Below are 23,018 nucleotides of genomic sequence, written 5' to 3'. Positions count from 1 at the left end.
ATCGGATGTCGTCGAATCTCTTTCTGGTCCAGAGGAACTGCTCAGAATCCAATATAACCCTTAGCGTGATGAATACCAAGAGTCCATGTGATTGAATTCTGACACCATGAACGATATGTGCGTGCCATCCCGGACTCCGAGCCGTTCCTCATGTCTGATTCCAGCGGAACGATGTTCTCATCATCGACATCGTCACCCTTATTATCGCTGCGGTCCGATCCACCGGCCGCTGACGGTCTGCGAATGCCATAAAATCTGACGCGTTTCTCCGCTGCGACCGCAGGATGACGAATCCCCGCAGAACCACGAATACCCGATTAGGCATCTGCTCTTAGCTATAAAGAGATCGTCCCAGGCTCCTGGAGTTGACTCCGCTCTGAGCTCTGGGCGATTTTGAAGATTCTCGTCTGTTGGTCCCCAGTTTCAGAACCTTCCGCGCTCGTGGGCCCTTCAGCGCTCTTGGTGGGATCCGAGATCATCGTCATCATTCCCACGGATCGGTTGTCGCCACCATCCCTTGGTGACTCCCTCGTTTTCCTCCTCTGGGAGAACTCTTCTCGTAAATCTCTCCGTGCGCCCGCCCGTCCGTCGCGGGTCTGTCAGATCGCTGCTGCGCTACCGCCGCCCCGCCTGTGACATAGCAGACGACGGCCGGGATCGCTCCGCCGTCGTTACCGTTTACCGCGCTAGCCGCCGCCGTCGCTAGCGTTCACGCAGCACACAGAGGCTGCTGCCGCTGCTGCTGTCAGAAAGAGAGTCGCCCGTCACGGCGCTTCTTCCAGCGGCGGCCGCCGCCGTCGATCTCGCGACAGAGTAGCGCGTTCATGACTCCGTCTTGAGACGGACAGTCGAACGGCGCGGCGACAATCCACGCAGGCAGCAGCAGGCTCGACCAGACGACGCGCCGGCCGCTCTCACAACGACGACGAAAAAGTGGTGGTGAAGTGCAGCAGCAGCCAGGCAACAACAACAACTGCCGCCGCAACCCTAGAAGCAGCAGCAGCAGCCGCTGCCGCCGCCGCCGCCGCAGCAGGCATAGCCACCGCAGCCGAAGCAGCCGCCGCAGTAGTGATTGAAGTTTCGTCGAAGTGAGCTGTCTGTGTGCCGAGCGAGCAAGCCACGGCTGCTGAAGGTGGTGTTGAAAACAATTGGTTGGTAGAGAAACTATCTACTGACCGACGAATACGATAACGACGACGACGAAAGCGGCGACCGAAACAACGTCGTCGAGCAGCATCATGGGGGACGCGGCCAGAGTCAACCTCAACTCGCCGGTTTTCAAATTTCTCGTCGCCAGCAAGAACGACCGGTAAGTCAACGAACTCCTGCTGGATTGAAGACCGGCCTGCTGGAATGCGGACCGCTCGCCTGAGCCGCTTCTTTGGCAGGCACCGGCCCCGAAACTAAGGACAATCGGAGCGTGTATTATCGAGATTTTCGTAGTTTTCGCACATCGGTATTTCTCGCTCGGCTTGCTCCGTCGTGGCCTGTCCGCCTGCCGAAGACCACCGGTGGCCATCGTTGCTTGTCAAACCGATGCCGGCGGAGTCCGCGTGCGACGCGACGTGGCCTGCGGATGCCTTAATATTCTCCGGGAGGAGAGTTTCCTACATTGAGAACGATGATAATAATAATTCTCGTCTGAATTCGTGGGGATCCTCGTGATCACTCGTGATCCGAAAAAAATGGGAGGGCATCCACCTGTCATCGTCAGGTTTCGATGAAAGTGTCGTGTAATGATTTGGTGAATTGGAAGGAAGCGAGCTCTCTCGTCTTGGACTCTCGAGAGATGACAAATCTCACGAGCGGTAAGCTTTTTGAGCAGGTCCTCTGTTTCACTCAGCCAAAAACTTTCCTGCGGATTTTACCGGAGAAAGCGTTCGGATCAGCTCGTTCAATTCACGAAGTATCGTAGGCCGGAATAGGCACTTTCTTGAGAGTCTTGGCGTGCACGCAGAACGAGCTCGAGACGGACTGCGGTGGAAAATTTATTGTTCCGCGCCGAAGTTGCGGGACACATGTTTCGAAGTAGTGATCGACTCCTGCTCGGGATCGATCAGTGTGAGTTGCGACCGGAGGTCGAGTGTGAGTTGCGAAACCCAGGACACGGTTCCGTTCAAATGACGGAGGCACTAAGAATCGAGCGATCTCGACGAACCCATAGCTTTCCTGACAGCTAGATCCGATAAACTGGTCTGAGGTATTGTCGAGGATCCATTTCGGCGCAGTGCAACTGACTCCGTGTGTGGTTTCTGTGCGTCTAAGCTTTTCGCCGTTTAAAAGTGTCTAAAAGTGTTGCCGCATAGTTTTCCGTCCAACGAATATTACCTAAAGAAATTCTACGGCACTCATAGCGTATCGTGGTCTTGGTCGTCGCCATAATGTGTGAGCTGACCGACCGGCCGGCCGAGCGACCGTTGCCGCTAAGATTCCTCCTGCTGCTGCTGCTGCTGCTGCTGCTGCTGCTGCTATGAGCTGCATGTGTGCCGTGAGTGTTTCTTCTCGTGGAAAACAGTGAACTCTTTGAAGGGGCATTCTGGCGTTTGAAATTTCTGTCGTTATAACAAAGCCAACAGCCAAGCTTCGGCTAGGGCGAAATCGTGAGCGCCGTCCTTGCAACGGTCGGGCCCTCAATTTAGCCGATCTCCAAGCCTGACTCGAGCGTGGCTCACTCAGACATGATGTTATGCATGGTTCACGAGAGTGGCTCGCTTGAATTCTCCACTTTTTTTTGTACGGTATAGGAGACCGGCGAGATAGGAGTCCCATCGCGGTCAGGAGTTCCCCTCCGCATTCCTCCCTACCCCGCACCATTCAGAGACGGAAAGCAGCGATTTGTATGGTGTACGGTGTATATGAATTGAGTCATACCAAGCCAAACAGGCAACGAAGCGCGAAAACTACTCAGGATCGTGTTGTGCGACGGGCTTGATTGAAGGAGACGCAAGGTTCCGAGCTGCCAGGGCTTCGAAAAAACGATCGGTTCGAGAACAACATGCGGCTCCCTGTGCGACATATTTGCGAGCACAATCGGTAGCTTGATTTTGCGTATATTCATTGCTATCGACGGCCAGGAATGTCCTCGAAACGCCTATTTTGTTTCATGGACAAATGCTGCGACCAGGAGGTGGATTTGATCTCCGAACGACAAGTCTTGGGAATGTCTGTCCTTCGACATCGAGTCGGAGGATCCTCTGCGAGTCATTTGCTCAGCGATTAGACGAACATTCGACATTGCACTGACGTCATAACCGCGGCAGTGGTTCTCCGAGCTCATGTAAACATTCAGTTGCAGTTTCATTTTTTTTAACCGACCGTCGGAGAATAGGTCTTGAATAAGCAAACAAAGTGGGAACGTGCAAGTTCACGGTTGGGATTTCGAAGCTGCGCTCTGGAATGCCTTATGTGCTACCTTTGTCAAAGCTACCTTGGTCGGAAACGCGGACACATCCGAAGCTCTTCCGATAGATCTGCGCGGCACACAGCTGTTGTAGGGTTGCTAGGCAGAACAAGCAATTACCGCAGGGAAATACACGGCACTAAAACCACGACATGGTTTGTTTTTCGCTTGGCTCATCCGCAAACTCGTTCCCGAAGTACCCTCGACCGAGATTCAGCATTTTCCCGGGTTGCTTCTAACCTATGGGTATTTTATTCTTGCATGATGAGATTCAAGTCCTGGGGAGCGCGGCGGTGTCGATCATCCGGGGCCTTGGTTTTCAGGACAATGATTCCCAGAGCGCATGTTTTCCGCATTCAAGACCGTCGGGATGGAGTATCTAATGGGTCACGCTTCCTTTCAAGGTATGATCCTGCATTGCAAGCAGAATGGACCGCGAGGAAACTCGTCTGGGTCCCGCACGACTCACAAGGATTCTGCGCGGCGTCGATTCGAGGGGAACGCGGCGACGAGCTCGAAGTGGAATTGGTTGAGACCGCGAAAAAAATGGTCGTCAGTCGGGACGACATCCAGAAAATGAATCCCCCGAACTTCGACAGAGTTGACGACATGGCCGACTTGACATGTCTCAACGAAGCCTGTGTGCTCCACAACATCAAAGAGAGATACTACTCAGGACTAATCTACGTGAGTACCCTCTACCGGAAACGGAGATACCCAGGCACCGCCTGGATTTAGGCTCTCCCTTCGCTTCGAAAGCGAGATAGCTTCCTGCTGCCGATGCCCTTAGGGCGTGGGATTGATTTGACTGTGACTAAGGATGCCCTGCACTGCAGACTCTTCTCAGTTTGATCCTTTTGTCCAGTCTGCAATCTAGAAAATCGCTACCTTATTCCTTCCGACCCGATTCTATGAGCTCATTCTGAGCTGTTGAGCTCATCTTGTCGAACTGAAAGCCTGATTGCGCAAATTACCTTGACCTCGAACTCTAGACTCGAATCGCGTGCTAACTTTGGAGTCCCTTAGATCCCGGCAGCAGGCTCTCTCGGCCCGTCCGATCATTGCAGACCATGGTCAGTCTAACGGTTGCGGAAATCTTGTGGAGAATTCTCTCGGCTTGGAATTCTGCACTAACCAGCATAGGTTGTTCACTTGTGAGAATTCCCTGTCCGAAGACGGTCCCGCTTTGAGTCCTCGTGAGAAGATATTTTTCTTTGTCTCAGAATTTCTCTTCTTTTTCACCCTGTAATTGCTGAAGACTCATTACTGGACGGAAGAAATCGTTTCATTTGCATCGCGAGCTTCATCGGCTCGCTCAAAGCCTCAGCCCGGGGAATCCAGCACTGAAAGCTCTTGCTGCGGTGTCTTACAGTTTTTCGGCTCCCGGAGTAGGCGATTATTGCCCTACCTCTCCGAGAAACGTCTCCAGGAAGCCTCATTGGAAACTCCCTCATGGATCAGAAACGGTCCCGACCGCGATCCTTTCTGATCAGTCACCTTTCACTGAACCGGAAAAAATCATTCTGTCCCCGTGGGGTGTCCCTTGGGAGAATCCCGCGAATGTCAAGTGACTCAGTCGGATCCGCCGTGCACAAGTCAGTGTCTATAAATTCTATCCAAGGGCGAACACCGAAAAAAGAGCTCGACTTGTTCAGCACACTGTAGACACAGTTTTCCAATTATTTGGACGGAAATCGATTTGTACCTCTCCGTCTTCTCCGGCGCGTTCGAGTCGCGCGGGAATTCATTTGTGCTCTTGATACAGCACAGTCATTCGAGAAGAAGAAGCAAGCCCCACCCATGAACATTGGCTCGTCGATGGCTTGTCTGTCCATCCGTCGCCGCCGTTGAGAATGACGAGAGTCGTCGTCTTCGACGGCGGTGGCGGCGGCAACGGCTTTCGTTCCGAAGTCCCTGAAAACATCTGCATTCTGTAAGAGGTCGATTCGCCCGATGGTACTGTTCTGTATAATATTATGCTCCTCCATGCCTCAGTAGACTCGTCTGATTTGAGAGGAAGCGGTGTTTTCGGCACTCTCTGTTTAGCTTCTACCGCGGTTACCGTCGCAGCTACTTTTGGTGCTCTCACCGTCGGTCTTAAGATCGCTGACCAACTCGAACTCGATGAGAACTCGAGACAATCAACTACGTTCGGAGCGTTGAGCATCATCTTGAAGAACTTGATCGGGGACTTGGCGAAAGCGTTCGATTCGCGCGAGCCCTGCTGAGCGTGGTGTCATCCGTCATTTCGACTTGACTCCGGGAGAAGGTTCTTGAACGTACGACGTTAGCGTTCGAATCGCCGGTCGACGCGAGAGCTGTCATGGAGCCGACGGAGCATCGAATGTAGCTGATCGGGATCGATGCTCATCCAGTCCGCACTGTAGATGAGAAGTGTTTCTCGTATTTCCTTTTTAGTTTAGCACCAGGCTCTGGCACCGGAATCCTTCCTGGTTCTCTTTTTCGATATGACCGAGGTTTTGGCACGTTCTTTTCTGTTATGACATCCGCTGATCCGTGGATATTCGCGCGATGAACATTGATGTTCGCGCCACCCTTAGCAGACAAAACTTTGCCGCATCCTGGGGCAATTGACGTCGAATCGGGAACGCCTGGGTTTTCCAAGCGTCCTCTCTGACGCAACTCTCGCCCGTGAAGCGTGCCTAAGCGAGAGTCCTTCCCCGCTCCACGAAGTCGATCATTGCGGACTCTGTGCGCCTCCTCGTCTCTGACCGTCCCCGGATCCTGCGATCCGCCTCGTAAAAATGTTCCCGTTCTCTGCCGGAGAGAGCGAACGAAGTCTTGCGGTCAAATCCAAACGGGGTTCGGTCTCGCGTCGATATCGTACTATCGCGAAAGTACAATTTGGTTGGAGCGAGCGTCGGCGTTCTATAAAGTTGATAACGACGTGAACACATTTTGATGTCCAAAGTGGGAGCTCGTTCGGGAGCGTGACGACGACACTGGACATAGTATTCCGGCCCGCCGGGCGCTGAACAGAAGTATAGCTGCTCGGGTCGGTCTCTTGGTTGTCATGTTATGCTTGCTCGGATGCTGCAGAACTCCCAGGCGCTTGGCTTACCGGCGACTGGCTGGCTGGTCGACCGACCGACCGGCGGCGGTGCGCGCGCGAAACCTTGACAGCTCCACTCTGGTTGAACCGTGACTCAACGCTGGAATCCCGATAACGTCCGAAGTGCTCGCAGGATGGAGTCAGAATGTGTGTCGGCTGCTGCCGCTGCCGAAAAAGCCACCGCCGAAGCCGCCGGCAATGACTCACTGAGAAAACGGCCCCTTTCTCGATGCCAGGACGTACGAACGGACATGCAAATAGATTCTCGAAGAGAAAGCCAAATAATGTCGATCTTCGGCGCCCGCGCGGAATTCGCGCTCTCTAATGATCACTCTTCCGATTGTGATGATCGAAACGACGACTCCGACTTTTCGTTGGTGCTACTTTTGATAGGAATACTGGAAGAACACCTTCCCTATGGAGGAGCGCACCTTCTGCTGCTTTTGCTCCGAACCGACCTGCGACGTTGGAGGCTTTCGCGTAGAAATCGCAGGAAATCGACTGATTTACATTTCGGGACTGACACTATCGCTCGACGATTGGTACCTACTTCCCTAGAGGGTTCGCACCGTTTTGTAATGAGTCGTAATGCAGCTTCATTACGAGCGCGGAGAAGCTTCTGGAGAGAAGCTTCTTCCTGCACGGCGTGTCGTCCATCTTGATTCCTCGACTTCGGAGGCAAGAGAAAAAAAAACGCGGCGATAATCGGTGTGCCTCAAGCTGGCTCAAAGATCGGCGGAAGACAACGTAACACGCTGACTGCCTATGTTTAGCGAAACGAGATTTCACAAATGCGAGAGGACCCCTGAGGTCGACGAAGATCGCACTGATTCACTTCTGCTGCTGCTGCTGCTTTCTCTAGCCACACAGCCTTCTCCCTTACCTCGGTCGGCCGCTCTTCGAGCTCGCGCTCTTGGGTCATGCCGCTTACCGAGCAGCCAAGCGATCGACCGACCGAGCGAGCAATCAGCCAACAATCCGTGTTCCGCTCCGAGCGGGATTAACCCACCTCACCGTGATCCACAGAATAGGAGAACCGGTCACCGAAGAAATGTCGCGCAGTGAATTCGTCTAAATTGATACCTTTCCGACTAACAGCGAGTTTTACAGTGATTTGCGGAATATAAAGGAGAGAATTTGGTTTTTAAACAACGATGAGGAGAACGCTATCCGTGGCGTCAAGGCAAGACTCCCAGTCAGTCGAAGGATGATTCAGCGATCGTTTTCCGTTGACTTAAACTCAGTCTCGAGATCCAGTCTATGAATCACTACACACTTGTGAGCTCCTGGCTGAATGATGGAATTTGATGGCCACCCATATCTGTCGCTTTTCTTGAATAGGAGAAATCCAGTCCACCGAATGTTTAGCTTACGGCGAGCCGCTCACGGTAAAATACGGGTGGTGGCTGCAATTATCTAGCGGAGAAGTATAGCGGTCCTCCGGGATAGATTGTTCGACGTTCACCGTCAAGAACAGTTGCCAGAACGGAGCTTATGGCATATCCCTTTAAGGGCATGCATTCGGTTACGAGCTAGTTCGAAGTGGCTCCCCGTAATTCTAGTGGACACTCGTCTGCTCGAAGCTCCGTGACAGTTTTTCCTCGGCGTCATCGCGCGAATATTCCCAGAACATTGCGAAGGCGATCTGTTCGAAAAATATTTCGAGTTGAATTTCGCGCCTTTTCGTCGAGTCCCGACAGCTCTCTTAAGGATAATGTCAATCTAGGATGATTATTCGCCTCGCCGATGAGTTCTTACCTCTTGTCGGGGATTCAATCAACAGCTGATCGTAAATTAAACGATTCTCGGTGGGTTTGGCTCAGCTCTTCGGTCTACTGTTCGAGGCGTGTCATGATCACACATCCGGACGTGACCTTTGAGGGTTCCGGTGCGGCTTTCCGCGGTCGCCATGTATCGACCTCAATCTACGCTCTTGTCGCCACTTAAATCGCGTCACCATGACGTTCCAAGGAGCAGGGACAAGCGAAGGGCGATCTTTCGGTTGATTCCTCGGCGGAGAGCTTTCCGAGTCCTCCCGTAGAATCGAGACCCAAAATCAGACGTATTCCTGCAGAAAATTTCGTAGAGAGCCGAGTTCCTCGTACCAATCGGCGTGGGTGAAAAATCTATGGCTTCACCGCTGTCTGCTCCTTCCTTCCGTCCCGCCATACGACGACAGTGAAATATCGCTGCGGATGGTCAGATGGTTCAATTTTCAAGTCGCATATCCGACTTGTCGGCCGCTGCCGGTTTAAGATCCGATCTACGGATCCCCCTCCGGAGCTTATCCATGAATTCTTTCGAGACAGTTCGGTGACAGAGGTGAATGATATGCCCCATGCATGAATTAGAAGCGCTTTGCCCGATTCGGTCAGCTCGCACGCTCCGACGATGATTCCGAGCGTTGATACGCGTTCTACTTCGTCTGCCTGCTCCGTTTGGGTGGTGTCGTTGATCTTCAGCTATTGTGGTGGTGAAGTAGCGTTGAGCTGTTCTTCCAGTATTCCAGTTCTAGAGGGGACACCAAGCGCGTGGGCAGACCGATCGGGCAATGCAGCGGATGATGGCGAGTTCTGTGTTGTTTGACAGAATGCCACGCTGGAGCGACTTAGGGGTCGGGATGGCTCTTAAGCTGACAGATGACATAACCAGTGATTGGAAGAAGACGGGAGGTGGGCCGGCAACGGTTCCATTTGTCGATGTTCGGAAGCGTTTGAGCGCGATCGTGCGAGTTGGAATCCTCTGCATGGCCTTCGCGAATGCTTTTCATGCAGCCCCGTCAAACGATGAACAGCAAGGCTTGCTCGAATATGGAACGTCGGTCGGAGGAAGCGATTCCGCGTTCTCCGGAAAAACATCGAGAGATTTTGGACGCGAGTGTGGCAACTCATCGAGGTCGCTCTCCGCTCCCAAACTCGACAGCGACGCTCTAAGCCTTGCGATCTATGCAGAGCTAAGTGTTCTCAAGACGAACCTTATCCTCCATTGGCTTCGGTTCCATACGGGGAAACTCGAGCTCTTTGACCGGCAGTTTCTGTGGAACTACATGACGTAATTCATGCATAGCTTCGTTCAGTCGATATTGGGACGAGCAACGTCGAAACGCAAGCTTCGAGCAATGACTCGCTCGATTCATTCGGATAGATACTCGGTGGCTTCCCGCTACCGCCTGCTGCTGTCGTTGCTCTGCTGACGACAACATATGATATGAACTGAATTATTTCGACGACCGACAGAAACTTGGATCAGGCTCGCATTGGTCCGATATCGGTACCTCCTCGTACCCGAGCTCAGAAGGTGATTGAGAGGATAGGTGTCTGATTTTCGCTTTCGATATCCATTGAATGAATCGAAAGTACGTTTATGTTTATATAATCCAAGACAAGATTCGCTGGCCGTGTTTCCACCGCTTTGACACCGAGATGAGCTCAGCTACGGGAGCTGCTACCGTGAATCAACGTAAAGGAATGTTGTCCAGAGCTCCAAAGCGGAATGTGACGGAGAATCCTTTGTGTCCGAAGCGAGCTTAGCCAGGAATAGCGCTGGCTCGCGCTTCTCTTAGAAGGTGGATTCTTTTTGACGTCATTAGTTCCTGGATTCGAGCAGCGCGCAGAAGACCCGTGGATGAGAAGTTCCAGAAAAGAGCGAACGCTCTTCGAATGCGATCACCTACACACATTCCGATCGAGCCGCCGAGTAGAATTTCTATGGGCGTGCAAACGAATTAGAGTCTCCCGCGTGCTCCACTAATTGAATTGTGTCTCTGCATATAGCATCGATTTGTATCGAAGCATGAGAGACTCGGATTTGTCATCGAACGCTCGCACACCTGCCGCGAGCAGCGATGATGCTCGCCTGGAGTAAGTGAAGCGTACGATGAAGAACGACAATATGATTCGGCTGCGAGGAGAGCCGATCGACAACAGCTGCTAGAGATAAGAAGGTCGAAGTGCGACTCGTCGGGGTTACTGAGCTTCGGAGCCACGAGCCTGCGATGCCGTTGAACGAAGCGAACGAGCGAGCGAGTGAGCGGACGAGCGTCGAGCAAGTGGTTGACCCACGGATCTGCTCGGCCGTCATCTGAAGCTCAACTTCATGAGCATCGAAAATGCCATCGAGGCTCATTTCAATCTCGCGCTGACGAATGTCGGCCCATGATTGTCGTTGTCTCTGTCGTGGTTGCCTCCGTATCGTCACGGACCGCTCGTGGTCAGTAGGCCCGAGTCTCGTCCACGGGGTGGGGGTGCAGTATGGTTCGTAATGCCGTCATTCCGAACGGTGCTCCGAACTCCGCGAAATCGCGAGTCCACACGAAATACACGGGAGCTTCCGGTTTCGAACCCTGGAGCGGTTATTCTGCGAGCTCTCAGGAGATAGATAGGGTTCTCTTCTTGTTTGGTTCCCTTGAATGCTGCTCAAGTCGGAGCTGTATGCGAACGAGCTGGCGAGCCGGCTAGCCGCTGGCAAGCGTATGAGAGAGTCAGTCAGTCGCTACGTCTGCGAGTGTGGCTGACTGGGAGCTGCGTTTGCTCGGCTCACATTTAGAATGGCCACGCCAGCATCGGCAGCCACAGCACCACCACCGGCACCACCAACGCAGATTGGGGTCCCGCGCGGGCGGAGGAGATCACAACGACGGAGCGACAAAACGGACAATGGGTTCAATTCACAGCACACTACCGCGAAGCTTCAGCCGCGGAAACGGCGACAGCGGGAGCGGTGGTTTCATCTTCAAGAAGTCTTAAGGGGGAACTCCCAGAAGGTGAAATGGAAAACAGCTCGAGAATCGATTAGGGTGCGCGACGACAGATGCTGAGCTCTCAATTGCAAGCTCGGAACTTGGAAGAGCAACGCTGACGGCGAGACGTCACTCGATTCCGTGACCGGATTTCTCATGTATGAGAGAGATTGGATTTTCTTCGAATTCGAGAATTAGTCGAGCGCGAGCCCGTGGCCTACGTTCCAGAATGGGGCTCCGACACATTGTACGGAAGGATAGAATGTTCTTCTGATCCGATCGGCACGAACTGTCCGTGAGTGGAAAATCCGAATTAGCTGCGACCAAATTCTACCCAGACCTTTTAATCTGGAAGGGTTGCCGTCGGCAGCGTCGAGCGGCGATTCTTGAATCTGCTCTCAGAAATGCATCATCCTTCTAGAATATGGAATCTACAATATTTTTCTCGAAGTTCCGAGACTCGATCGATCAGTTCGGGGGAAGCACAGTAGGGAGCTCTCCTTCTCTGCGCGCCGGGCTAAACGGGCAAATGCACCGGTAGAGTGGACAAACCGTATGAGGATCCGCCGCGCTGCCATGATCAGCTTTTCTTTCGACTCGCTCGATCTTGGTGTCACAAGCGTGGGCAGAGAATGTTCGGTCGAAACGAAAACAAAATTGAACGGCAATAAATTCTATTAATCATTATTATCATCTTCATGGGCAATAGATGTCCCCTTACAGTGCGGTGCTCAAACAATACTCTCTCCGTCAACGCCCGGAGTCGAGAGAATCCATGACTTTAAGTAGCGGTACTCTGAGTCAGGGGCAATTCGAGCTTCTTCAAACCTGAGCATGAGCCAAAGGGGCGAATTCCATATCTATTGCTATTAGGCTCCCTCGATAGCGCGCCGCTCAACGTCTCGAGCCTTTCCGGAATTCCGCCTCGAAACCCTCGAGAGGTCTGGTAGTTGCATTGGGTCTAGCGGTCGCATAGGTCTGGCGACTGTCGCACCGCAGCGAACTTTCTGGCGCGAGACTCTATCAGTCGCACGGGACGAGCATGACGAGTTTTGTTGTCTTCAATCGAGTCGATCCCCCCTTTTGGAATTAGACGGAGCCATATTATTCGTCGGTTTCTTCAAATTATTCTGCCGTCAACACTTTCTCCCTTCTCATCGAAGTGGTGATTCGGAAACCTCTTCAGATGAGCGTCTTCAGCAGCTAGCTGTCAATCAACAGCGCTGTCAGGCTCTCGAAAAAAATCGACCCTCAGCTCCGCTCCCATTGATTCAAATCTCCCCGGGACGACAGAAATCGTCACAGAGGACAAACACCAGAGTCATCATCATCATAATAATTAATAATGGACTATGGATCAGGGTAAAGCACTCCGAATAATGATCATATGTTTCTTCACAGACATACTCCGGCCTGTTCTGCGTGGTGGTCAACCCCTACAAGAAGCTTCCGATTTACACGGATCAGCTCATGGAGGGCTACAAGGGCCGCAAGAAGCAAGAGGTGCCGCCGCACATTTACGCAGTAGCGGATTCCTCATACAGGTGGGTGCCGAGTAGTTTTATTGGGACACGATTGATGGAGCTCCCAGCGGCTGTCAGAGCTCATCGATCCAGCTAACCGAGTGAAAATCCTTCAGGCACATGCTGCAGGACAAAGAGGATCAGAGTATCTTGTGTACCGGCGAATCCGGCGCCGGCAAAACAGAAAACACGAAGAAAGTCATTCAATATCTAGCCTTCGTTGCCGCTCCGAAACCCAGACAAAATTCGTCCGCCTCGTCGACGTTGCATTCGGTAAGATGTCTGGCTGCATTCGTCAACGTAAATGACGGAACGACAGGACGTGTCGATTAGCTGCCTGTGGAAATGGATGCATGGTTGTCATGGTGGTTCGATTCATCGATGCTAGGAGTGCATGAACGGTGATTTTCCGTCATAGGGTACTAACCCTGGTGGGTCCACTTCGAGAGCACCCTAAACGTAAATTATCATTCCCTGAATACTTCCTGTTGTGTAGTTTCGAAGACTTATCAGAACGTTGCAATGAACAAGCGTGGAGCCATGACCGAGCGCGCCTGTGTTTCGATATGTGTTCGAATCGTTCAATTTAGAGAGTTTAGAAATTGTGGAAGCCTGATATTTTGAGTGAGTATACCGTTAGATTCCTCTCCTTTGAAGTCCCCTTTGAGGAGTTGATTTTGTTCCTTATCACTGTTGCCGAGAGTACTTGAGCTGAGAATTCGTGTGAATGAATCCGATCCGTGAGGTTGGACGGAGTTTCTTCGTGGAGCTGAGAGTTTCTCCCTTGTTTGAAACCCTGTTTCCGTGTGAAGCTAGTTTCTACACGTCGAGTGTGAAGTCGAGAATCGCCATCAGTCCCTCTCCCCCGTACTCCAATATACTCAAAAGATCTTGTTTATTTTCATGCCTAGCCCCCTGCGATCAACATGGTAAGTTTGCGATCCTTAGGTACGGGCATACTAGGAGCTTGAAAGATGCGAAGAGAGTAGCTATCCGCCAAAGCCTCGGCAACAACTTGAGGCCTGTTCAAGGGTTCTTGCAAGTTGAACAGCTTCTGAGCTCGACCGAAATTCGGCTCAATAATAGATAAGGGCGAAAAGACGGGGGGCGTTGCTCCGTGTGAGAGAATCCGTTGAATCTTGAATAGAGGAGTCCGAAATCGCCTGAGAGTCTTAAGACTCCAGTGCGAGTTTGAGATGGAGACCTTACTCCCATCACTGGTCGATCTGAAGTCTTCTCTGACTCCTGACAACCGTGTCCCTTGAGTCTATCTCTCATGTCGTGCAATTACCACACAGCTGTATGACCATTGAACACCACGGTGCTTCACGGAATCTTCAACGATATCCTTGGTAACTATCTATTGGATGTCGTGTTGGAACCGTGTTGCTTCTCGGAGAACTCTTCTGATCGCTGCCCGATCTCCGATTAGCTCGTTCGTTTCCTCTGTGATCATTAGTCATGGATTCTTGTCGATGACAGGTTGATTCATGAATTTGCCAGAAATTGTGGTGGTGTTCCCCGAAATGTTTCCTTCTGCTGTGATTTGTGTCGAGACCTTTCGAGCGCCGAAGGGTTTGCCTCCGCGTCGTGTCGATCCGTTTCCGTAGATTTGTGTAGACGTAGCTAACGGTGTTTCTAACCTGACGAAGTTTCCTATCTTCGGCAAGCCGCTACCGCCTATCATAACTCAAGGCGGCGACGGCCTCAGCTCTAACCCGGCTAGCCCGAATGGCACAATAATGAGGGCTCATCTATGCCTACTCTCGGTGAGGTGACACTCTGTCTCTAGAAGCAAGCCGAGCACTTATGCATGTGCTCTGTTCCTCCACTAGAGCTCGGGGCCGGGGCTGACACCTGTCTCGGTGCTCCGTGGATGAGCATTGGTATCTTGATTTGCGATCCATTCCTGATGAATGGACTGTCTCTGCGTTCGATAGCCTATCGATCTGCGTGTCTTCGTGACTTTTGTCGTATTTCCGTTTTTTTTCGTGAATGCTCGCGTTTCTTTGAAGTACAGTCTCCTATATGAAGCCTGTGTCGTATTGCTTCGCTGAATCGTTTTCCGACTGGTTCCGCTGTGATTCCGGCTGAATAATTCATCTGCTGGCAGGGATGGGCAGAGTTGGGGTTGCAGGAGGGAATGGTCGAGTGCTCTGGACTTCTGGCCAAGAGCAACGCCTTCCCCGATCGCGAGATGATCCGATCAGCGCGGGGTGCTTTTCGAACACCTTGGGGTCCGATTCGGGATTGCAGTTCCAATGTAGAAAACTCACGTCACTGGGGTAATTCTAACGCCGTAGTCTAACTCTCGTCGTGACGTCGCTAATCGACGGTGGTCAGTTCAGTCTGCATACGAGCTTGTTGGAATTCTAACCGATCCGATCGTCGGGTTGCTCGTTGTCGGTAAACTTGTCAAAACGGAATCAGCTATTTACCGAAAGTGTTGCGGTTCGCAGTCAAGTGAACCTCTAACCGATTGGTTCCCGAATGCGCCTGGTTCACTTTGCATGGAGCCCTACTGAATATGCGGTCGGAAGGTGATGCTTTCGCAGACGGGATAGATTTCTTCCCTACTGAAAAGCCGAATTCTAACAATCTCCCTCTGTAGACGGAGTTGGAACGACAGCTACTCCAGGCCAATCCCATCCTCGAAGCGTTCGGTAACGCCAAGACTGTCAAGAACGACAATTCTTCCAGATTTGTACGTATCCATTCGTTTTGCCATTTACGAGAATTCTGGTATCACTTGATCCGCTCTGGCCAATAAGCATGGGAGGAAATATTTCACTTATCCGTCCCGGTTTCTCCCGACACAGGGCAAGTTCATCCGAATCAACTTCGACGCATCGGGTTACATCAGCGGCGCCAACATTGAAACCTATCTCCTGGAAAAGTCGCGAGCCATCCGACAGGCCAAGGACGAAAGGTCGTTCCACATCTTCTATCAACTACTGGCTGGCGCTTCGATGGAACAAATCAAAGAACTGCTTCTTGAAGACGTCGGGGCCTACGAATTCCTCTCGCAAGGGAACGTCACGATCCCCGGCGTCGAGGAACAAGAAGAGTTCAGGACTACGGTGCAAGCCATGCAGATCATGGGTTTCACGCCGGACGATATAAAGAGCATCTTCAAGATTCTCTCCGCTGTACTTCTGTTCGGTGAGCGAGCACTCCCTAGCGATGGATTCCACAATGGATATGAGGTATCCGTCCGCGGGGCGAGGCGTGATGAACATTATTCCTAACGTAGTTCTCCTTCCCCTCCATAGGCAACATGCACTTCAAGCAGGAACGTAACTCTGACCAAGCCACGTTACCTGATAATCGCGTCGCTCAGAAAGTATCGCATTTGTTAGGAATCGGTCTACTCGAAATGAGCAAGGCTTTCCTCAAGCCCAAAATGAAAGTAGGGAGAGAAATGGTGAACAAAGCGCAGACGAAAGAACAATGCGAATTCGCCGTCGAAGCGATCGCCAAGGCGCTTTACGAGCGCCTCTTCAAATGGATTGTCCACCGGATAAATAGATCGCTTGACCGTAGCACCCGTCAGGGCACTTCATTCATTGGAATTCTCGACATCGCCGGATTCGAAATCTTTGGCGTGAACTCCTTTGAACAGCTGTGCATCAACTACACGAACGAGAAGCTTCAGCAACTTTTCAACCACACGATGTTCATCCTAGAGCAAGAAGAGTATCAGGCGGAGGGTATCGAGTGGAAATTCATCGATTTCGGTCTCGACCTCCAGCCAACGATCGACCTGATCGACAACCGATCAGGAATCCTCGCCATCCTAGACGAAGAGTGCATTTACCCGAAAGCGACCGATCGCACGTTCGTAGAGAAACTGCAGAGCGGTCACGAAACGCATCCGAAGTTCATCAAGAGCGATCGCATTCGATCGGGAATCGCCGACGCCGACTTCAGCATCGTGCACTACGCCGGGAGCGTCGTGTACTCCGCAAGCCAGTGGCTCGAGAAAAACATGGACCCCCTGAATGACAACGTCGTCCAGATTCTCCAACAGTCACAGGACCCGTTCGTAGCCGCATTGTGGAAGGACGCCGAAATCATCTCGATGGGAGCCACCCTCGACGGCACCTTCGGCCCAGCGAGGGCGCGAAAGGGAATGATGCGAACCGTAGCCATGCTGTACAAAGAACAGTTGGCCAAGCTCATGGTCACCCTTAGCAATACGAATGCCAATTTCGTGCGCTGTATAATCCCCAATCACGAGAAGAAGGCGGGCCGGATCGACCCGCCCCTCGTTCTGGATCAGCTGCGCTGTAACGGAGTGTTAGAAGGCATTCGAATCTGTCGCCAGGGCTTCCCGAACCGCATCCCTTTCAGCGAGTTCCGTCAGCGGTACGAGTTGTTGACACCGAACGTAATTCCTAAGGGGTATATGGACGGAAAGTCCGCCGTCGAGAAAATGGTCAAAGCACTCGAGCTGGACAACAATCTTTTCCGAATCGGAAAGTCGAAAATCTTCTTCCGTACCGGCGTCCTAGCCGGACTCGAAGAGGAACGCGATATGAAAATCTCGGATCTCATCATCCAATTCCAGGCGTACTGTCGAGGTCTACTCGCCCGCCGCATGTACCAGAAACGCACCATGCAATTGAATGCCATTCGTATAATTCAACGGAATTGCGCGAGTTATCTGAAGCTCCGCAATTGGCCCTGGTGGCGACTTTACACCAAAGTCAAACCTCTCCTCCAGGTCACCAAGCAGGAGGAGAAGTTGAACGCTAAGGACGAAGAGCTCAAACAGGTCAAGGACAAATTCGACAAGGCTCAGCAGGAGATGAAGGAAATGGAACGATCTCTCCAGCAGGCCGTCGAGGAGAAGGCTACGCTGAGCGAACAGCTCCAGAACGAGACCGAGCTGTGCGCAGAAGCCGAAGAGATCCGCATGCGCCTGCTCACCAAGAAGCAAGAGCTGGAGGAGTGTTGTCACGAGCTAGAGAGCCGACTGGAAGAGGAGGAGGAGAAGATCCAGGCGCTGATGAACGACAAGAAGAAGCTCCAGCAGAACATCACCGACCTAGAGGAACAGCTCGAAGAGGAGGAAGGGCAGCGACAGAAGCTCCAAATCGAAAAGTACGCACTCGATGGAAAAATAAAAAAACTCGAGGAAGGCTATGCCGTTCTCGAAGACTCCAACCAGAAGTTCCTGAAAGAGAAGAAAATGATGGACGATCGACTGAAAGACGTCGAGCAGACCCTGCAAGAAGAGGAAGAGAAGTGCAAACAGCTGTCCAAGTTGAAGGCGAAGCAGGAAGCCACGATCGTCGATCTTGAAGAGAGACTCCGTAAGGAACAAGATGTCCGACAGGAACTCGAGAGAGCCAAGCGAAAACTCGATACCGAGGTGAACGACATCAAAGAGCAGCTCAACGAGAAGAAAGCTCAGCTCGAGGAAATGCAACTCCAGCTGAGCAAGAAGGAGGAGGAGCTCAACCAAGCCCTCGTCCGCTGCGACGAGGAAACCCTTGCCAAATCCCAGGCCCAGAAAGCTCTTCGGGAACTCGAATCGCAGGTATGGAATCGTTTCTCTTTGTCTGGATCCACGCGCGACGAACGTGCCACCCGATTATCAGGAGCGTATGTATTTGCAAGCATAGTTCGTCTTACATTGGTCAATATCCGTTTCTTCCAGATGGGTGATATCCAAGAGGACCTGGAGTCGGAGAAAGCTGCCCGACAGAAGAGTGAAAAACAGAAGCGAGACCTCAACGAGGAACTGGAGCGGCTCAAGAACGAGCTTCTCGACTCGCTGGACTCCACGGCCACTCAGAAAGAGTTGCAGAAACAGCGTGAACACGAAGTGGCCGCGCTGAAGAAAACACTCGAAGACGAGATGTCCGTGAAAGACAGTCAGTTCGCCGATCTTCGGGCCAAACACCACCAGACCGTTGAGCAGCTAAACGAGCAAACCGAATCGTTGAAGAAAGCCAAACTCAACCTGGAGAAGACCAAACAGAATCTCGAGGCCGAGAACATCGACATGGCCAACGAGATCAAGGGTCATATCGCAGCTAGACAAGAATCAGAGCGGAAGAGAAAGGCTCTGGAGCATCAGCTCCAGGAGGCGTCCGCGAAAGTCGCCGACGCTGAGCGCCTCAAGCAGGACGCCCTGGAGAGATGCAGCAAACTCCAGGCCGAACTGGAGTCTGTATCTGCTCAGTTAGAGGAACTAGACAAGCGTGCCACGGCCGGTCTGAAGAACTCTTCGAATCTGGAAGCTCAGCTCGCCGAAGTTCAGGAGCTGCTCGAGGAGGAAACCAAACAGAAGTTGGCCCTCAGCGGGAAACTCCGTCTTTTGGAAGCTGAGAAACAGCGACTGCAAGATCAACTCGATGAAGAAGAGGGGGCCAAGCGAACCATGGATAAACAGATCCAAGTTCTCCAAGCACAGGTAAATTATAATAATTATTATGATGATACTAATCGAGAATCATTCATATGCTCGATAATAGTCCCATGAGATGCTATGACAGTCCAGATTCCGAATGCGAAGTATCCTCTATTAAGCTCCAATTCTCCCCCCCCCAGATCGGGGAAGCCAAGAAGAAGAGCGATGAGGAATGGGAACAAATGCTGGAGGAACAGCGGAAAAAGTTCTCCAAGGAGCTCGAATCAGCGAACGCTCGCGTCGCCGAACACCTCGCACAGGTCGACAAAGTCGACAAGAGCAAGCGGAAGCTCATGGCCGAAGTTGAAGACCTCAACATCGAACTCGACTCCACGAGGTCCAAGGTTACCGAGCTCGAAAAGAAACAGCGGAAGTTCGATTCGATCCTCGCCGAGGAAAAAGCCCACACGGAACGCGTCTTGGCTGAAAAAGATCAAGCCGAGCGAGAGTGCCGCGAGAAAGAAACGAAACTTCTAGCGCTCACCCGCGACCTTGAAGACAAAGAAATTCTCATAGAACAGCTTGAGACCGCACGGCGTTCGCAGGCGGCTGAGCTCGAGTCCTTGATGAGCACACAAGGCAGCGCCGACCGAAATCTTCACGAGTTGGAAAAAGCCAAACGCAACCTCGAAGGTCAATTGACCGCTCAGAAGCAACGCCTCGAAGAGCTCGAGGACGAACTTCAGTTGTCCGAGGATGCGAAATTGCGCGTGGAAGTAAACTTGCAAGCAATAAAGGCCCAGTTCGAGAGAGATATGGCCGCCAGGGATGACCAGGCCGAGGAGAAGAGGAGAAATCTCCTGAAGAATATTCGCGACCTCGAGAGCGAACTCGACGAGGAGCGTAAGCAAAGGTCCGCTACCCAAGCTCACCGCAAGAAGCTCGAAGCCGACATCAACGACATGGGGCACCAACTCGAGTTGGCCAACAAGGTACGCGTTCTACGAATTAATTTCTTCTGCCGAAAAACAAGGTTTTCTTGGTTCCTGAATTTCAGGCAGAAGTCGGAAGTTGGCAATTTGATCCAACCAGTCTTTCTCTCGTTTCAGAGTAAGGAAGACGCCAACCGGGCTTTCAAGAAGATGGCAGCTCAACTGAAAGACTTCCAACGAGACTACGAGGAGGCTAGAGCCGGCAAAGAAGAGCTAATCGCAAACGCGAAGGACGCCGAGAAGCGAGCCAAGCTGCTCGAGGCTGAAGTCGTCCAGCTGCAGGAAGATCTCCAGTCGTCCGAGCGGGCGAGACGCGCCGCCGAATCCGAACGGAACGATCTGCAAGAAGAGCTCTCGACCACAGGAGGTCGGGGGAGCTTTTTGGCTGAAGAGAAGAAGAAACTCGAAGCTAAGATCAACCAATTGGAAGAGGATCTCGAAGAGGAACAATCCAACGGAGAGATCCTCGTCGAGAAAATGCGCAAGGTGCAAAACCAGGTCGAGACCGTCAATGCCGAGCTGGCGACAGAAAGGAACACTTCGGCTCGACTGGAGAATTCCAACGCCGCTCTGGAGCGCCAAATCAAAGAACTGCGCGCCAAACTTCAAGAAGCCGAGACTTCTCAGCGAAGCAAAATTAAAAGCGCTACCGCTCAACTCGAAGCGCGAAACGCCAAACTCGAAGAACAGCTCGACCTCGCCGAGCAAGAGAAGCAGACCGCCCAGAGGCTAGCCAGAAAGCTCGAGAAGAGAATGAGAGACGCCGTGAGCCAGGTCAGCGAGAGGAGAAGACCCTCGAATTTTTCCTTAGCTTCCCAAATGTTCTTGATACCAACCTATTCACTAACGGTAGTTGAGGGGAATTTATTGAAATTCGCATCTTCCAGGTGGATGAAGAGCGTAGCAACAACGAGCACACCAAGGATCAGCTGGAAAAGATGTCTGTACGGCTACGAGCTGCACAGAGGCAGTTCGAAGAGATCGATGAGGAGAACTCTCGAGAGAAAGCCCATCGAAGAAAGCTGCAACGAGAACTCGTTGAGCTCCAGGAGCAGAACGACAAGTTGACGGCAGACCTGAACAACACCCGGGCGAAACTGCGCCGAGCGGGTGGCGGACTATTCAAGGGATCTACTCCTTCGAGGGGCGACGAGAGCCCCGTTTCTCTGCCTGACGACAGCTTGGCAAGTTCCGAAGACGGGCAGATCCAATAGAAGCCTTCTTCGCTTTCCCCTGTCGCGGCGGAAGCACAGCGACGTTCCCCCTACAGAAGGGCGAATGAGAATCGATTCGTTGTCTGCAATGATGCCAAGTGACTTCAACCTACTACTATCACTACTACGTGTACTCCACAATGTATCGCAATGCCAACGAGAGAGACAAGGACGAGAACATGGGACATGTTGCAGCAGACGAACGGGAGAGACGACTGTTATCGAGAACTTTTTTTTCGGAAGACTGATGATGAATATATTACCTACAGCAGCACTTATTAGGGAAACTCCTCTTGACTGAACTTCTTAATATAAATTGGTCATCTTTATAACTCGACAAACCGAGCGATCGATTCAGCTAATGAACTAGTGTTCCCAAGTGCGAACATTCCTCCGCCTGTAAATTCACTGCAGAGAGCGCTCCGGTGGTCGAGTACTTGAAGTCTATTCGACGGCAGATGAGCATGCTCCCGTACGCAAAAATTACGATCGTAAGAGGAGCAGTGAGACTTTCATGGACAGTTTCTTACGCGGGGCTCTGAAACGAAATTTGCTCCCGAAGACCTACGGACAATGAGGCTCAATCGACGGAGCCATCCATTTAAAACCCGTGCACCTGTGAAATGAGACAGCAATATTCAATTTTCTTCTCTGACCGAGTATGAGAGAACACGCAGAGCCTTCTTCTACATGCAGAGCAAATCTACATTCACCGAGCCGAGGCACAGACAGAAACCCTGAGCGAAAGCCTTGCGAGATAGCCGCGACCGCTTCACACGGGGTTCTCCATTTATTCCGAGTCTACAGTATATGATACACTGCTGAAACACACGTGCCACTCATAGCAAGCTGATTTTTGACAATTCAGGAGCAACGCGAGATAGGATCGATCCGCTATGCCGGTGCTCCCAGAAGCACGTCGACTTCTCTCCTTTTGCAAGGACTCTGTACCGTCCACGCTGTCATCAGGATGGCAGCTGACGTATCTCTCGATATCGAGTCTTACAGTGGAACTTGGAGGACACGAGTTGCTTGATAGGCTAGAAAATTTGAGCGGACGGAGCGATCGGCTTGCGAATCAAATGAACAAGCTCAAATGAGAGAAGTATATGGATGATTGATGAGTTTTGTAGAAGCTTCGAATTATGAGCGGACAAAGAGACAGTCAAGCAGAAGAACGGTGCTCGCGACCGAATCAGATGCCGATCACGCGGCGGGTTTATTAGAGCACAAGGGTCTTCTTTCAGCACCTCTTCGACGATTCCCATGATTTGATTACTTGCCGTGTAGATCCAGGACGCCTGAGGGGCTCCTTCGCTACTCGGTCTCTCAAGAGGACTGGGCTCAAAACGCAGAAGTCCGCTTTTTTTCGGAGCAGTGGCGCCGATCAAGCAGCGGGAGAGGACCATGCTGAAACACGGTGCTAAAAGAGTGCTCAGTACTTCTGTCTGGTCAACAGAAGTGCGGGACTCGATGTCGGATACTTCCAACGACGTTATCGGCATGGTGGACTGCCTCGCCCGCCTCGACTCCCGCCGTGCTTATCTTGCCGAATAATTCTGTTGTTTTCGGATCCATCATTTCTATCTGGTCATTCTCCCATAGCCTGAGGTCAAGCTGAAAGAAGCTGGTGACCCGGAGAAGCCGAGATGTCACCATTGTCACGATTCGACATGTATGTGTGCTTCTCATACACGAATAGTATAGATTTCGGTGG

The 23,018-nt window shown here is 52.0% G+C and overlaps 1 protein-coding gene across 1 annotated transcript; it reads left to right on the top strand.

Annotated features, from left to right (window-relative positions):
- Positions 1 to 1,238: 1,238 nt before the first annotated feature.
- zip (myosin heavy chain 10) lies at positions 1,239 to 21,635 on the top strand. The gene is made up of 12 exons (XM_018640660.1): positions 1,239 to 1,309; positions 3,805 to 4,087; positions 12,613 to 12,755; positions 12,851 to 13,007; positions 13,646 to 13,663; positions 15,346 to 15,438; positions 15,554 to 15,896; positions 16,007 to 18,279; positions 18,400 to 19,158; positions 19,296 to 20,087; positions 20,205 to 20,861; positions 20,975 to 21,635. The coding sequence occupies exons 1-12, from the start codon at positions 1,239 to 1,241 to the stop codon at positions 21,299 to 21,301; spliced, it is 5,916 nt and encodes a 1,971-aa protein (XP_018496176.1). The 3' UTR covers positions 21,302 to 21,635.
- The last annotated feature ends 1,383 nt before the right edge of the window (positions 21,636 to 23,018 follow it).

Source organism: Galendromus occidentalis, unplaced genomic scaffold (assembly GCF_000255335.2).
Source record: "Galendromus occidentalis unplaced genomic scaffold, Mocc_1.1 scf7180000077495, whole genome shotgun sequence".
NCBI lineage: Eukaryota > Metazoa > Arthropoda > Arachnida > Mesostigmata > Phytoseiidae > Galendromus > Galendromus occidentalis.
This window is presented reverse-complemented; position numbering and strand designations above follow the sequence as displayed.